The 16,184-nt window shown below is 50.1% G+C and overlaps 1 protein-coding gene across 1 annotated transcript in view; it reads left to right on the forward strand.

The window, feature by feature from the left end:
• Positions 1-6,316: 6,316 nt before the first annotated feature.
• BICRA (BRD4 interacting chromatin remodeling complex associated protein) overlaps positions 6,317-16,184 on the forward strand; it is a gene marked incomplete at its 3' end in the record, with an annotated part of 28,561 nt that continues 18,693 nt past the window's right edge. Inside the window, exons 1-5 of the mRNA XM_082862677.1 lie at positions 6,317-6,367; positions 11,408-11,508; positions 13,590-13,635; positions 13,737-13,779; positions 15,784-15,849. Coding sequence (XP_082718803.1) covers positions 13,595-13,635; positions 13,737-13,779; positions 15,784-15,849 — 150 coding nt within the window. The 5' untranslated portion in view covers positions 6,317-6,367; positions 11,408-11,508; positions 13,590-13,594. The remainder of the gene's footprint in view (positions 6,368-11,407; positions 11,509-13,589; positions 13,636-13,736; positions 13,780-15,783; positions 15,850-16,184) is intronic.

The following is a 16,184-nucleotide window of genomic DNA, read 5'->3' on the forward strand; positions in this document are numbered from 1 at the left end:
GCTCTTACACTGTAGCCAAGTGGCTTTTTCTTGGTCTGTTTAGTGCCGCGTTTTTCACATTTGGGGGCTTTTTGTTGCTGATTTAGCTGTTTAAAATGCCCCCCAAACATTGTGCTGAAGTGTTGACTAGTGTCCCTAAGCTCCAGAAGGCTGTGATGTGTCTCAGATGAGCTTCGTTCAGGTGTGAGTTACGGCGCCGTTGGTTATGGGTTCGCTGCGAATGAATCCGCTGTATATATTAAATCAGGTGTCTTTAAACAGAAACACACGTTAAAAACAAGGTTATGTATTGATCGGTTGATGAAAATGTTGGGACCAGAGGCTCATGAGAAGCTGTATTTCCCCCAGGAGCAATAGTTCCTTATTCTCTAATTCAGTGTTTGTGGCAACTTTGTAGAACATAACTGCCATGAATCACAAGAGTTGGTTGTGTAGGGTTTTCTTTGTTTTTTGTTTTTTTAAGCTGTGCTTCACCGGGATACAAATTAAGTATAATAAAAGGCACAAACCTTAAGTGCGCTGCTTGATGAATTTTGGCAAATATTACCTATGCAACCATCACCCAGATCTAGCTACAGACCGTTTCCTTCATCACAGAAGATTTCCTCGCAGACCTTCCTAGTCAGTACTTAGCCCTCTCCCCCTCCTGCTGCCCCCTTAAGGCAATCACACCTCCGATTTTTTTCCCCATCAGTTTCACTAGAACTTTACTTCAAGGGGATCGCACAGTGAATGGTCTTCTGTGTCTGGCTTCCTTTCCTCAGCATGGTGGATTTGAGATTCATCCATGACCTTGCCTGTATCAGTAGTTTATTCCCTTTCATTATTAAGCTGTATTCAAGTGCATGGATATAACATAGTTTGTTTCTCCATCTACCAGTCAATGGACACTGTGCTGTGTCCGATTTGGGGCTTTTGTGAATAATGCTGCTATGAAAATTTCTGTACAAATGTTTCTGTAGACATACTTCTCACATCCGTTAAGTCAATACCTTGGAGTGGAATTTCTGGGTCATAGAGTAGGTATATGTTTAACCTTAGTTAATTCAGGCTTTTAGTTGTCTCCTGGAACAAAACATCTAGTTGAAGGCCATTCCAGGGATATTTGGTAGCTCAGTGTTGCCAGGACGCTGGGTCTGTCTCTGATCCACTGGGCCTTCCCCCTCAGGAGTGCAAAACGGCTGCCGTAGCACTGGCCATTGTCACCATGCTTCACATCATTCTCTCAAGCAGGAAAGAGTAGGGGCAAGTAATTCTTCCCAATGTAAGGCTCTGTCTTTTTTATCCAAATGTAAAAATCTTCCCGTGTCCACACTTGGCTGCAAAGGAGGCTGAGAAAGGAAGTTTCTGGCAAAGGGGCAAAAGGCCTATACTTACCGTGAGTCATCCTCTTAGGAGGGTACATTGCTGAATGGAACCAAATCCAAGTTCTGTTTAAAAGGCTATCAGACTGAGACTGGATGTTGGACCCTCCTGAGCCTCGGAGAGGACCCCGTGAGACCACATTGTCAGGGGCCTGGACACTGGCTAGGAACTGGTGGCTTGTGTTCTATACAAGAGCAAGAGCCCCAGAAGGAAAACTAAAGAGACAAAAGCTTCTAGAGCAGTGGTCCTCGGACCAGCAGCATCAGCATCACCTGGGAACTTGTTAGAAATGCAAATTTTCAGCACCCCACCCCCCCACCCCCCCCACCCCCCGCCCCGCCGCCCCTGCCCCCAACCTGCTGATTCTGAAATCCATTCTTTTCATTCTTTATTTTAAAAGCCTTCCAGGTGATTCTGCCTGCCCACATTTAGGAACAAGTGGTCTAAAGCATGTGTGGAATGTTGTAGGGACTTTTCTTTCCCCTTCACTTCACTTAACTCCATTTTTTCCTGAACTTGAAGTGTTGATGCCCTGGGCAGCCCTGTGTCCGGTCAGTGTAATCCCTGCTCTTGTTCCCTTCACCCCACCCCGTTACCTGTTTCACTCCTCAGAATCTCCCCCTGTTTTTTATACACTCGTATTAAGAAAAAATGCAAAAACCTTTTCGGATCCCTGATTTTCTCGGCAAGTCTGTGACTTTGTAGCTGCATTTAGGAGAGCGGTGAATGGCAAAAAGGGAAGAGAGAGAACATACCAAACATTTCTAGTGTGTCACTACCTGTGTAAACAAGGCTTTTAGGAGCTAGACACCAGTTGCTTTATGAGCAATCCAGGTTTTACAGGGCACGCTTTTATGTTGTTAAACTAATTCAGGGATTTTAGAACTCTAAAGGTCACTGAACATAAAGGTGGTGTCGATTTTAATTGCTCTCCAAATAGCTCTTTCTTTCTCTCTCCCCAAAATTCTGGCTGGATGGATAGATGAAAAGAGAGATGGTGAGGCCTGGATCTGGGCAGGAATAGTGGTCATGGAGAGGAGGAGATAAAATGGAGAGATTTGGGAGGTGGAATGGGTAAGGCTTGGGCGAGGGACTTCCCCGGTGGCACAGTGGTTAAGAATCCACCTGCCAATGCAGGGAACATGGGTTCAATCCCTGGTCCGGGAAGATCCCACATGCTGCGGAGCAGCTAAACCCATGCACCACAACTAATGAGCCTGCGCTCTACAGCCCGTGAGCCACAACTACTGAGCCCGCGTGCCACAACTACTGAAGCCCGTGCACCTAGAGCCCGTGCCCCGTAACAAGAGAAGCCACCTCAGCAAGAAGCACGTGCACCACAACGAAGAGTAGCCCCATCGCTGCAACTAGAGAAAGCCTGCATGCAGCAATGAAGACCCAATGCAGCCAAAAATAAATGAATTAATTTAAAAAAAAAAAAGAAAGAGTTGGGTGAGTCAGAGGTGTGAGGTCAAAGTTGGTACTTAGTCTCTAGAGAGGGCTGTATCAGCTAGCTGCTGCCACATAACAAATAACCCCCAACTTTAGAGGCTGTTCTGGTTGCTGTTTAACAAATTACCCCAAAATATAGCAGCTTAATGGAACAATTGTATTATGCTCACAGGTTTTATGGGCCAAGAATTTGACATGGAATTTGACATAGTGGGTCTCTGCTCCATGATGTCTGCGGTCTTGGCTGGGAAGACTCGCAGGCTGGGGGCTGAGGGCTTGTTCATATGCCATGAATGGCACCTGGGCTGGGATGACTTGAAGATAAGACCGTCAACCAGAGCATCTACTCGTGGTCTGTCCATGTGTCTAGCTTAGGCTTCCCCATAGCGTGGTGGCCTCAGAGCGGTCAGAATTCTATTAAGGTGGCTTAGGGCTTCCAGGGTAAATGTCCTGGTGGACATGGCAGAAACTGAATTGACTCTTACGACCTAGCTTCAGAAGTCACATAGTGGCACTTCTGTTGCACTGTCCTGGTTGAAGTAGGCACAAAGTTTCCTCAATTCAAGAGGACTGGCAAGATCGCACTTTGGTAGATCATGGGAGGTTGGAGACATTGTTTCAGCCATCTTTGGAAAACACAATGCGCCACAGTGGATTAAAACAAAACGGTGATTCTAATGGTTGGAATTTGGCCTTGGGTACCTCTGGCTACTTCTGTCTTACCTGGGTGTGTACAGCTGTAGGTCAGCTAGGCGGCTCTGCTTCTAGGGCTTGGCTGGCTGTGAGCTGGGATGATAGAGGTGATGGGCATGTGTCTCTTGTCCTCCAAAAGGCTAGCCTGGACTTTGTCACATGGCATCTGGGCAAAGAGTAGGCTCAGAAACGCACACCATCACTTCCACCACATTCTGTTGGCCAAGGCAAGTCAAAAGGCCAGCCCAAGTTCAAGGGTTGGATAAGAAATAGGAGGAGCTCTAAACATGGGACTAGGGAGAAGAAGAGTTTTTGGCCCCAGTGGACTTTTTTTCAGATCCCCTTACCATCAGCCCTCTCTCATGTTGCTGGGCCTCTCTTCTCAATCAGCGGATTCACAGAGTACAGTCCTTGACCCACGGAAGGCTTTGAGAGTCCTTGTGATGGGCTGCAGAGATGTCTAGAAATGCCAACTCGTTTGTGTCAGGTTGTGTTTGACTGCAAATAACGGAAAACCTAACAGTGGCTTAAACTGTAAAGATTAAGAAGTCTGGAGGCAGGCAACCCATGAGGAGTTGTTAAGAACCTAGTCTTTTTCTCTCCTCTCATCAGTTATCCTCCGTAGGTAGGCTTATCAGCCTCAGATTTATTGCCTCATGATTGCAAAAGAGCTGCCACAGCTCCAGTCTTCTCAACTGTATTCAAAGCTGGAAGCAGGAAGCAAAAGACTTTCTCCCTAGAGAAGCTCTGTCTTTATATTCTGGAAGAAAAACTTCCCCAAATTCTGTCTTCCCCAGAAGATTCATTGAGCAGAACCCCACTCTGTACATTTTGGCTTTTACTTATTTGCAAAACTATGGCTAGCCTAGCTGCTAGGAAGCCTGGGAAAGTGAGTGGCTGATAAAGGGGATAGCAGTGCCCCTGGCCTCGTCCAATTATTTTAAAGCTATTTTGGCCACAACCCACAGTAGGAAATATGTACACACAGAGACACACATAATTGAAACCAGTATCACAAACTGGTGCTTTTGCTTACCCTGTGTGATGCTTTTTAGTATTTTCTATTCTATCCCATTCCATTTGACCCTATACTCTTTAACTTAAAAAAAAAAAATTCCTCGTCGCAACCTGCTAATTTGATTTCACAACCCTCAAAGGCATGACCCATAGTTTGAAAAAGACCGACTGACTCAGAACAGCGTTTGTTTACATCTTGGAATTGGCAGGGGTTACCCCAAGCAGCACCAGGCTTCTGTGAGCAAGGCGAGGAGGGGTGGGGAAACGGTGTTTGGAAAAGCAACAGCTAGACTTTGCCACATCCTCTTCTCCACCTATCACTTCCCATCAGCAAATGGTAGAGTTCCGTCGACTTTCATTTTTATGACTTGCAAATAACCCGAGGGTTACTAGCATTAAATTAAATCTAAATTAAAATTAGCCTGTTTCTGGAGCTTCGCGGGGACTTTTAATTCTGTATCCTGCTCAGCAGCCTGGCTTCTGCACAACTCCTGATGACAACGCAAAACTCCAATGGCATTCCAAGTGCCGGAGGAATTCACACGATTTTCTGGAAGGACACTTTGTCATTGTTGCATCATGGCTGTTCTCTTGAGCTGGTTGTGGTTTCGCAAGCCCAGCTTTTCCTGCTTTTTATAGCCCCGTGGTGGAGAATGAGGTTCTTCAGAATCACAGGGTCTGAGTTCAAATTCTGGCCTCACAGTGTGGTTTGGGGCAAGTGTCCTGACCCCTGGGAGCCTCAGTTTCCTGCGCTGTGGGAAACGTTCCTCCTGCCTCCCCGGGGACTGGGAGGAATCAATAGCTGTGGGGTTAGCCCAGGGCCTGATACCAAGGAAGCACTGGGGCAGGGTGGGCTCTTCCGAGATGTATCAGTCAGCTTCGGCTGAGTGACTTGCAGTAATGAGTGAGCCCTAGATCTCAGTGGCTGACAACAGCAAAGGCTCCTCTCTCGCTCACGTGTCCGAGCTTCGTGCATTGGCTGTGGCTCTGTCCGTGTATCCATGTCATGCCAGGACTTGGGCAGAACCACGCGATGGCTTTTAAAGCTTCTGCTCTGAAGGAACGCAAGACGTCCACTCCCCTGTGCGTAATTTGGGCTTGCAGCTTTGCATGCTAACTGTGTGTCCCCCGCCTCCCCTGGTCACTTTTTCAAAAGCTTTTTGAGTATGTGTGTGTCGAGGAAGGAGAAGGACGTCTAATGTCACCCCTGGTTGAGAACCACTAGTCATGATCTTCCCCAAAGTCAAGGACTGGGTCTGCTTTTGTTCATGACGGTATCCTCAGCTCTCCCCCGTGCTGGCCACAGAGCGGGAGATCAGTAAATGCCTCTCTCACCAGGCTGCTCTTTGAACGAATGATTGGGTTTGTTTAACCCCCTGTGCAAATTCATTTGTTCACCCCACAAATATTTAGTGACACCCTACCATGTGCCATGCTCTGTGCAGGCTCTGGGTGTCCCACAGGGAACAAAACAGACAAAAATCCCTGTCCTTGGGGTGGTTGACATTTTGGTGGGACAGACAATAAAAACTCAGAGAGACGTATGATTTTTTGATGTTCAAGTATTTTCAAAGTAAAAAATTTTCATTTTGGAAAACCACAAATGTGCACAAAGTAGAATAGTAAAACATGGACCCCATCAACCAACTCTTTGCCAATTTTCAGTTTTCTGCCACTCTGACAGACCAGCGCTGTCCAAGAGAGCTTTCTGCCACCATGGGAATGTTCTAGATCTGCGGTGTCCTGTGTGGTAGCCACCAGCCACGTGTGGCTGTCAAGCCCACGAAATGCCGCCACCGTGACCGCGAACTAAATGTTTAATTTCCTTTACACTTTTAAGGTAAATCTTTTTGATTTAAAACTTCCATATTCCTCATTGTTCCCTTCTTTTCCCATTTGTTTATTGCAGTAAAATATACATAACAAAACTTACCATCTCAGCCATTTCCAAGTGTGCGATTCAGCGACATGAAGTGCGTTTGCATAGTTGTGCAACCTTCACCCCCATCCTTCTCCAGAACTTGTAGCATCTTGCAGAACTGAAAGTCTGCACCCACTAAACAATAACTCCCGGTTTCTCCTCCCCTGCCCCCAGTCCCTGGCAACTGCCATTCTACTTCCTGTCTCTCCGTCATAAGTGGAATCAGATGGTATCTTTGTCTTTTTGTCACTGACTCACTTCACCTAGCTTAAGGTCATCCATGCCGTAGCCTGTATCAGAATTTCCTCCCTGAATGATACTCCATTGTAAATAGACACCACGTTTGGCTTCCCCATTCATCTGGTGATGGACACTTGGGTTGTTTCTACCTTTTGGCTCTCGTGAATAGTGTTGCTGTGAGCGTGGGTGTATACATATGTCTTCAAGACCCTGCTTTCAATTCTTTTGTGTATATATCCAGAAGTGGACTTGCTGGGTCATATGCTAATTCTATTTTTAATTTTTTGAGGAACCGCCAAAGTGTTTTTCACAGCAGCTGCAACATTTTACGTTCCCACTAACAGAGCACCAGGGTTCCAGTTTCTCCAGGTCCTCGGCAAGACTTGTTAATTTCTGGTTTTTTGATAGTAGCCATTCTAATGGGGGTGAGGCAGCATCTGTGGTTTTGATTGCATTTCCCTAATGATTGGTGGTGTTGATCATCTTTTCCTGTGCTTATGGCCATTTGTATATCTTCTTTGGACAAATAACTACTCAAGTCATCTGCCCTAATTTCATTTCATTAGCTTGAACTTAAATGCGCGTAGTCACACATGGCTCGTGGCTTCCGTATTGGACAGCGCAGGTCAGTATGCCCCTGAACTCCCAGAACTGGATTATTTTGCAGTAAATCACAGACATTTTATCATTTCACCCCTACGTATTTTAGGATGTATTTCTAAAAGGTAAGGACTCTAAAGGGAAAAAAGCAGAAAAACAAAACCACGATGCCATTGTTATACCTAGAATCTTAATCACAATTTCTTAGTATCATCAAGTATCCAGACAGCGTTCAAATTCTGTCTTTCCACTCTTAGTGGGTTCACTCGTGTCTTTCAAGGCTCCCTCTGTCTGCCAGGTTGAGAGCTGCAGGATCCTGGGTAGCCCTGTGCATGAATGGGCAGGGGGCACGTATCACTGGTTGTGTGCAGCCCACGGTCTCCCATTCAACACTCTATTTAGCCTCGTTTATCTCACCTAACAAATAGGGTAACAACAGGGGTTTGGAAGGACCCAAGGAGACCTGGTACCTGGCAGTTTAAGTCGGGCCACGTGCATAATCAAATGATATGTAAACCCTTCCCTATGGTAACTCCATTTTTAGTTTTTTAAGGAGCCTCCGTACTGTTCTCCATAGTGGCTGCACCAATTTCCATTCCCACCAACAGTGCAGGAAGGTTCCATTTTCTCTACACCGTCTCCAGCATTTATTATTTGTAGACTTTTTAACGATGGCCATTCTGACTGGTGTGAGGTGATACCTCACTGTAGTTTTGATTTGCATTTCTCTAATAATTAGCAGTGTTGAGCATCTTTTCATGTGCCTGTTGGCCATTTGTATGTCTTCTTTGGAGAAATGACTATTTAGGTGTTCTGCCCACTTTTTGATTGGGTTGTTTGTTTTGTTTTTATTGAGTTGTACCAGCTGTTTGTATATTTTGGAAATTAAGCCCTTGTCAGTCATATCATTTGCAAGTATCTTCTCCCAGGCTATAGGTTGTCTTTTCCTTTTGTTTATGGTTTCCTTTACTGTGCAAAAGCGTATAAGTTTGATTAGGTCCCATCTGTTTATTTTTGCTTGTATTTCTATTGCCTTGGGTGTAAACCCTTCAAAATGTGCTCAAGGGCCAAATGTGGCAAAAGGCACCAGGTGGAAAAGCTGGGGCCTGGGGACTTTTGTCCAACCTGACTGTGCTGTGGCCAGAAAGCTTTGGGAGTTGCCACGCTAGGTAAGATTCACATGGCAGCTAAAATGATTGTGTAACAGGATCTGTCGCTTACGAAATGCTCTACTGCACCTGAGGATTAAAGGCCTAAGAGCCTCTCCACTGCCGCACGCGAAAATAAGGACTATGATTGTGCCCATTTTACAGATGAGGACACTGAAGCCTAGAGCAGTGAAGTCACTTGCCCGACTTCAGCCCATGTGTGGGGAAGTGGGGATTTGAACTGCTGACTCCAACCCCAGACTGTCACCCCGTGCTGGGCCTCTTGGCATCAACCTGATAGCGACATAGATGCCAACCCTGGCACCTGAACGGGGGACCCATCTCAGAGGAACCCCGGACCTGCTGATCATCGACACATGGTTTTCTTTTTATTATGGAAACTTTCAAGAAGACGTAAATTAACTAGAATGGTGTACTGAAGCCCCCAGGTAGCCATCATCCAGCTCTCACAGTTACCAACATTTGCCATGTCTGTTAGCTCTCCTCCCCCACTCCAACTCTATGCTGATTATTTATTTTGTACAGTTTTTTAAAGGTAAAATTAACATGCGTTGAATTGACATGTGTTGACATACACAAATCTGAGCTGTGAATTTTTAAACCCCCATGTAACGGACACCCCATCACCATGCAGAGCCTTGCCGTCTCCCCGGAAAGTCCCCCTCATCCATTGCTCTGCTGTGACCGTCTGAATGAAAACACATGGATAACAGATTCTCACAGGCTGGAGCCTCCCACTGGACATTCACCCGCAGATCCCGTTTGGAGAGCCCTGTTCAGGAGACACCCACCTCCTGGCTCTACTTCTGGTCCGACGTTTACAGAACTTGGGCCACACCCAAAGCGTGGGGCAGGGAGGAGGGGAGAACCCACATGCAGCTGGCGGCTCTCACAAAGCCGCCTGGTCCAGGGCAGCGCACCTGGAATCTAGATGGGCCAGGATCCCGTGTTCCTGGGTCTTGTGACAGATGCTTTCTAGATCTTTCTGGGGCCTGGGGCTCTCCATAAAAAGGAGAAGCAGCTTCCGTTCCTCCTCTCTCTTCCATCTGCTCTCGCTTTATCGCTTTTTTGGATCTGAGCTATCCCAGGCATTCACAAAATGCTAACAAAGGCTGTCACCCAGCTTCATCTTATCTTGACGCTGTGGCCATGTTGGCTTCACATTTAAAAGAGAAACAATATGGGGCTTCCCTGGTGGCGCAGTGGTTGAGAGTCCGCCTGCCGATGCAAGGGACGCGGGTTCATGCCCTGGTCCGGGAGGATCCCACGTGCCGCAGAGCGGCTGGGCCCGTGAGCCATGGCCGCTGAGCCTGCACGTCCGGAGCCTGTGCTCCGCAACGGGAGAGGCCACAACAGTAAGAGGCCCGTGTACCGCAAAAAAAAAAAAAAAAAAAAAAACCAAAAAAACCCAATACGATGAGAGGACCGTCTGTGGGATAGTGATTAAGGGTGGGGACTCTGGAGTCAGCCTTCCTTGGCTCAGACCCCAGCCTGACCACTGACCACTGGAGGGATCTAGGGCATATGGCTCACGGTTCTGAGCCTCGCCTTCCTCATCTGTGGAATGGGGCTGCGAAAAGCACCTGCTTCATAGGGATTCAAAGATGGTGAACAGGCTAATCCGTGCAGAGTACTTAAAACCAGCAGCCACCATCATCGTCATCATCACAGCCACCATCATTATTGTCATCAGGTCAATCCTTGTTATTCGTGGATTCCATATTTGTGAATCCGCCGATTTACTAACATTGATAACCCCCGAATCAATACTCACGGCGCTTTCCTGGTCACGTGCAGACGTGTGCAGAGCCATGAGTCTATTTGAGTCTCGCGATGCACGTGCTGCCAGCTGAAGTTGAACGCGGCGACCCTCTGCCTCTCTGTTCAGCGCGAGAGCTATAAACAAGCATCCTCTTTAGTGCCCTGTTGTTTTGCACTTTTGTGCTTTTTGTTGGTGGTTTTGCTGTTAAAGACAGCCGCTCCCGTGTAGGGCTGAAGGGCCGCCCAGTGTTCGTAAGCACAGGAAGGCTGCGATGTGCTCTGGAGAAATCGCGCGTGTGAGATGGCCTGCCCTCAGGCGTGAGTTATAGCGCTGTTGGCCTTGAGCTCAGTGTGAGCGAATCAACGATTTATATTAAATAAGGTGTCTTTATTGTTTTTATTATTTTTAAAATAAATTTATTTATTTATTTATTATTTATGGCTGAGTTGGGTCTCCGTTGCTGTGCGTGGGATTTCTCTGTTTGCGGCGAGTAGGGGCTACTCTCATTGCGGTGTGCGGGCTTCTCATTGTGGTGGCTTCTCCTGTTGCGGAGCACGGGCTCTAGGCGCATGGGCTCAGTAGTTGTAGCACACGGGCTCTGTTGCTCCACGGCATATGGGATCTTCCTGGACCAGGGCTCGAACCCGTGTCCCCCGCATTGGCAGGAGGATTCTTAACCACTGCGCCACCAGGGAAGTCCCAAACAAGGTGTCTTTAAACAGAAACACACATAAACCAAGGGGATATATTGATGGGTTGATGAGAATGGGACCAGAGGCTGGCAGGAAGCTAACCCCGTCTTTCCCCAGGGACGGCAACTCAGTGGCCATAATCCCAAATTCACAGTGACCTTATGGGACATAAGCGCCTCAGATGACAAGACCTGACTGTATTTTGCTAGATTGAAGTGCTGAAGGATTATATCATATAATGTTATATACTATTGCATGATGTGTGTGTGTGTGTGTATATATATATATATATATATATACACACACACACAGCCACACACACACACACAGTATATGTAGATATAGTGCGGTGTGTCTGCTTATATATATGTGATAATGTACAGTGTTGTTTCCTGTAGTTTTAAACTTGTATTTGACCTCTCGTCTCTCTGGCTACATCCTTCTCCTTTTCACTGACTGTCCCACTCACAGCCTCTCTCTCATTCTCTCTCCACAGCTGGCCCCCGAAAGGACGCTCCCCACGTCCCCAGCTGGGGGCCCCGCGTAGACCTGGAGTGGACACCCCCTCCTTCCCTTCATGATTCGTTTGTAGCGCAGGTAACCAGCCAAGCATCCCGCTCATTCCCGGAGGGGCCGTGGTCCCCCGTCCACCTCCCCGGAAGGGACGTTCCTTCTTGGAAGAGCCTGGCTCAGCCACATCCTTCAGCCCCGCCCTCTCCAGCCCGGGCCCCCTGGGTCATTCGGGCCATTCCCCCAACCTCCATGCCATCTGCAGCCAGGATCTCCCTCCCCGCTTTCCGTCTTCTCCAGATTCTCTGCAGATCCTGCCTTGTCATTCCCTAGCCAGGCCTTGCCCACCTTAGGCTGGTTGGGAAGGGCAGGGGCTCGTAGGCCACAGAGCTGGTGACCTGGGAAGACAGTGGGTGTGGGCGGAGATATGAAGCCGGAGAGAGTGTGTTATCTTGCTGCACCGACGCAGCAAGAGCCTTGGAAGGGCCTCTCTGGGGCAGTCCCCGGGGCCAGCTCTAGAGGCGAGGGTGATTGGTGTGTGAGGCTCCGGGGCCGTGTGTGTTTCTGTTCTAGACTGGGCTTGTTAACCCAGGGCCCACGAAGTGTGTACGTGTGTGCATCGGTATGTGTGTGTCCCGTGACACACTTCCCCCTGGGAAAGAACGTGTGACATTTCTGGCCCACATGCATGTTTCTGGCAAGAGGGTCTTTTGCGTTCATCAGACTCTCCAAGGTACTGTTCAGAGAAGACCCTGAACTAACCATGTGGGGTCCCTCCCTGAGATTCTTTGTGTCACAGAGCCGTCGAGGGTAATAGGGGCTGTAGTGGCGATCAGGAAGTTCAGAGAATGCTGTTGGGGGTTAGGGGTTGTGACCCAGCTGAGAGCACAAGTAAGATTTTGTGTGTGTTTGGCGGGGGAGAGGGGGGCGGTGCACGACAGTCACCATGTCCTCACCATCCCCCTCCCCCTACCAAGAAGAAAAAGAGAGGCTAAGAACTCCACAGCCCTGGACTGGGATTGTGTGTGATTTCTCGTGTTCTGTCTGCGCGGTTGGGAGGGAAGGATGTGTGGGCTGATGGAAGGATAGGCGGATGGGGACTTCCCTGGCGGTCCAGGGGTTAGGACTCAGTGCTTTCCCTGCCCGGGCCCGGGTTCAGTCCCTGATTGGAGAACTGAGAGGATGCAAGCCTCTCAGTGTGGCCCAAAAAAGTAAAAAGGAGGAGTGGGTGGAAGGACGGGTCAGTTTGTGTGTTTGGAAGACGAGGAAGATGGGTGGTTGGGTGGAAGTTTGGAAAGATGGGTGCGTGGAAGCTTGGTGGGATGTCCGGAGCAGTGGTGGTTGGCGCAGGGGTGGATGGGCAAACACAGAGAACTTGTTTTCTCACTTGTAAAATGGGGCACACGGCATCCCTTTCCCATGGGGGCTGAACAAGCTAACATTTGTGAAACGCTTGGGACAGTGCCTGGCATTTGGTAAGCAGGAGACAAATGTTAGCCGTCCTCATCATTCCGACAGGCTCAGCCCGGCTCCGGCGGTTCCTCTGCCTCAGAGCGCCCACCCTCCTGGTCCCTCTCCCTCTCTCTTCCCTTCCTTGAGAACCACGCTGCATGTGTCTTCCAGGGGGACCCAGAACCCGGGCCCCTTCATGCCGCCTCCCCTCCCTCCCTCCTTCACCCAGTCACGTGTAGGACAGGAGCACAGGCTTGGGGCCAGACTTCTGGGTTCAGGCCTGGCTCTGCCACCTGCTAGCTGGGAGGCAGAGAACCATGGTCTCAGCTCTTCCTTTTACTCATCTGCAGAGCGGGGGTGGCAGGACTCACCTCGAGGGATACTGTGGGGATTAAATGAGTTACATGTGTGTGAAGCACTTAGCATGGGGCCTGCATGTGATCAGGACTCAGTCTGGGTTGATGTCATCACCATCGTCATCAGATGCTGGGGAGAGAGAGGGAGGAGGAAGAGGCAGCTGTCTGTCTCTGATCAGGAGGTTCTGGTACAGAGGGCACCTGCCCCACCCCTACCCATGCCCCTAGACTTAAGGGGACAGAAACCCTGACCCCTCCAGGGGTCTTGGCCCCAGGGAATGGTCCTTGCAGGGAGGGTCCTGGCACGCTGCCGACATCTAACTTGTCTCCCTTGCCCTCTTCCCGCCCCGCCCCGTCCAGTGGCGATGGATGATGAGGACGGGAGATGCTTACTAGACGTGATTTGGTGAGTAATGGTCTCCCCACCCCACCCCGCCCTCCCCCACCCTCTCCCTCCCCTCCCCTGTCCCTCATCTCCTCAAATGTCTCTCCTCTTCTCTCTTTCAGTGACCCTCAGGCCCTCAATGACTTCTTACATGGATCTGAGAAGGTGAGTGCTGGGGCAGGGAGAAGCATCCCCAGGGCAGGGGCCTGTGGAATTGGGAGCTGAGAGACGCTCCCCCCCGATTCAGTAGACATCTGCCCCTTGCCTTCCATGAGCCAGGCGTAACCCAGGGTTAGGGCAGGGAGTGAAAGAGCTGGCAAATCCCTGCCCTCACTCCATACACATCTCCGTGGTAAACAGAGCAGCCAGAGAGCTAATAAAGGTGATGGTGGGAAGCACCACGCAGAGCGGCATAAGGAATAATAATGGCACTTGCACAACAAAAGAGGTTTAAAAGAAATTGAATGGGAGGCAGAAGCAGGGGCTTCTCTAGCTGGCGTGAACCTGAGGGAGCAAAGGGAGGTGCCCATGGCACTCTGGGCAGGGGAAGGACAGGTAGGAAGGTTGGAAAGTTTGAGAAAGAAGGCCTGTGGGGCCGGAATGAAGGGGAAACTAGAAGGTGGTAAGACTGGAGTGGACAGAAGTCACCAGGTCATGAAGGGCTTGGAGGACCTTGATTGAGGAGTTCAGACTTTATTCTGAACGTGACAGGCAGTTCTGATGGGTTATTAAGCAGGAGAATGCCACATTCTGTTTGCACTCCAGAGAATGGAACAAAGCAGGGGAGAGTGGATGTCTGTTGAGCCATGAGGAGCTGTATCAGTCACCTACAGCTGCATAACAAGTTATCCCATCACTTAGTGACTTAAAACAACATTTGTTAGAGCTCTCAGTTTCTGAGGGTCAGGAACTGGGGAGTGGCTTAGCTGGGTGTCTAGCTCAGTGTCTACCCTGAGTAGCAGTCAGGATGTTGCCTGGAGCCGCTGTCATCTGAGGGCTTGTCTGGGGCTGGAGGATGTGCTTCCACAATGACTCACTGCCGTGGCTGTTGGTTGGAGACCTCAGCTCCTCACCATGTGGGCGTCCCCATAGGATTGCTTGAGTGTCCTCACAGCATGGCAGCTGGTTCCCCCAGATCAAGTGACCCAAGGGAGAGAGCCAGGAGGAAGCTCAGTGCCTTTTATGACCTAGTCTCCAAAGTCACACACTGTCACTTCCATCATACTGCATTTACTAGAAGCGAGTCACTAAGCCCGCCCACACTCACAGGGAGGGAACGGAGCTCTGCTCCTTGAGAGGGGATATATCAAATAATTCGTGGAGCGGAGGCGAGTGTGGAGTGGAGGTTGGTGGCCTGGGGCCCAGGGCAGGCACAGGAGCAGGTGCCAGGCGCTGGCTCTGGGATCTGTCTGGGAGGCAGAATCACTAGACTTGCTGGTGGATTAGATGGTGAGGAAGAAGGAGCATCCAGAATGCCTCTTGGACTTGACCTGAGCAGCTTAGTGGGTGGTGGTACCGTTCTCTGAGACTGGGAGTTCGAGGTGGATTGTAGAAGTCCAAGGGCGGCTATTGCATATACCAGTCTGGGGTTCTGGAAGAAGATCAGCTGGACGGAGAAACTGGGGAGGCTTGGCTGTGGACAGACATTCATTGGGCGCTTGGGGCCTGTTCTAGGCATTGCCCATGTCTGCGGGAACGAGACAGGTCCCTGTGCTCCTAGACACGGGAACAGCACGCACATGAGGTGCCCGGGTGGCAGGGCGTGCCGGGTGCTTGGGCTGGGCGGTGGAAGGAGCGACTTAGTAGGAAGGGACTGACGGTTGTCGGGAGGACGTGACAAAGGTGACAGGCCCTGCCAAATGTGTTACCAAAGACGCTTGAGCAAAGCCACGGAGGCAGGATTCTAGAGTTCAAGGCAGGCGTGTCGGGAGAGGCTCGGACTCAGTGCTGGGGTTGCCTCGCATTTTAATCTTGCAGCCAAGCCCCTTTCTTTGGGGCGTCTTTTCTGGAGGCGGAGTTTCCTGTACCCCTCAAATCTCCCCCTCAACCCCCCCACCTCGTCTTTGTCTTTTTGTCCCATGTAACCCTAAATTGGTTTTTGTTCTAGAGGTGGGCCGGCTCACTGCCCAGCTGACCTTTGACCTTGGGTGGGGGCGGGTCTTGTTGCAGCTTGACAGTGATGACCTCCTGGATAATCCCGGGGAGGCCCAAAGTGCCTTCTATGAAGGTCCTGGGGTAAGTGGCCCGGGGGCTCGGGGCCTGTGGTGGCAGCCAGTGGGGGAGGGGAGAAAGGGTCACACTCGTCCCCTGAGGCACTTTGCCGGGAGGGGGTCAGGGGGCCAGGGGGCAGTCACTGAGAAGCAGTGTGGGGTGGAGGTGAGGCCGGAGTTGCTGGACCCCCAGCTGTGCCCTCAGGCCCCTCAGAGAAGGAGGTGTGGTCCTCAGTCCCTGGCCTTGGAGGGCAGCTGCTGCAGAGGTGGTGCAGAGGCAGAGGCTGGTTGTGGAGTTCACAGTGGGCAGGGCGGGGTGGTGCTCCTGAGGAGCAGTGCGGTGCGGGGGGGGGGGGGGGG

This window comes from Leucopleurus acutus (assembly GCF_964270905.1).
Source record: "Leucopleurus acutus genome assembly, chromosome: 20".
Lineage (NCBI taxonomy): Eukaryota > Metazoa > Chordata > Mammalia > Artiodactyla > Delphinidae > Leucopleurus > Leucopleurus acutus.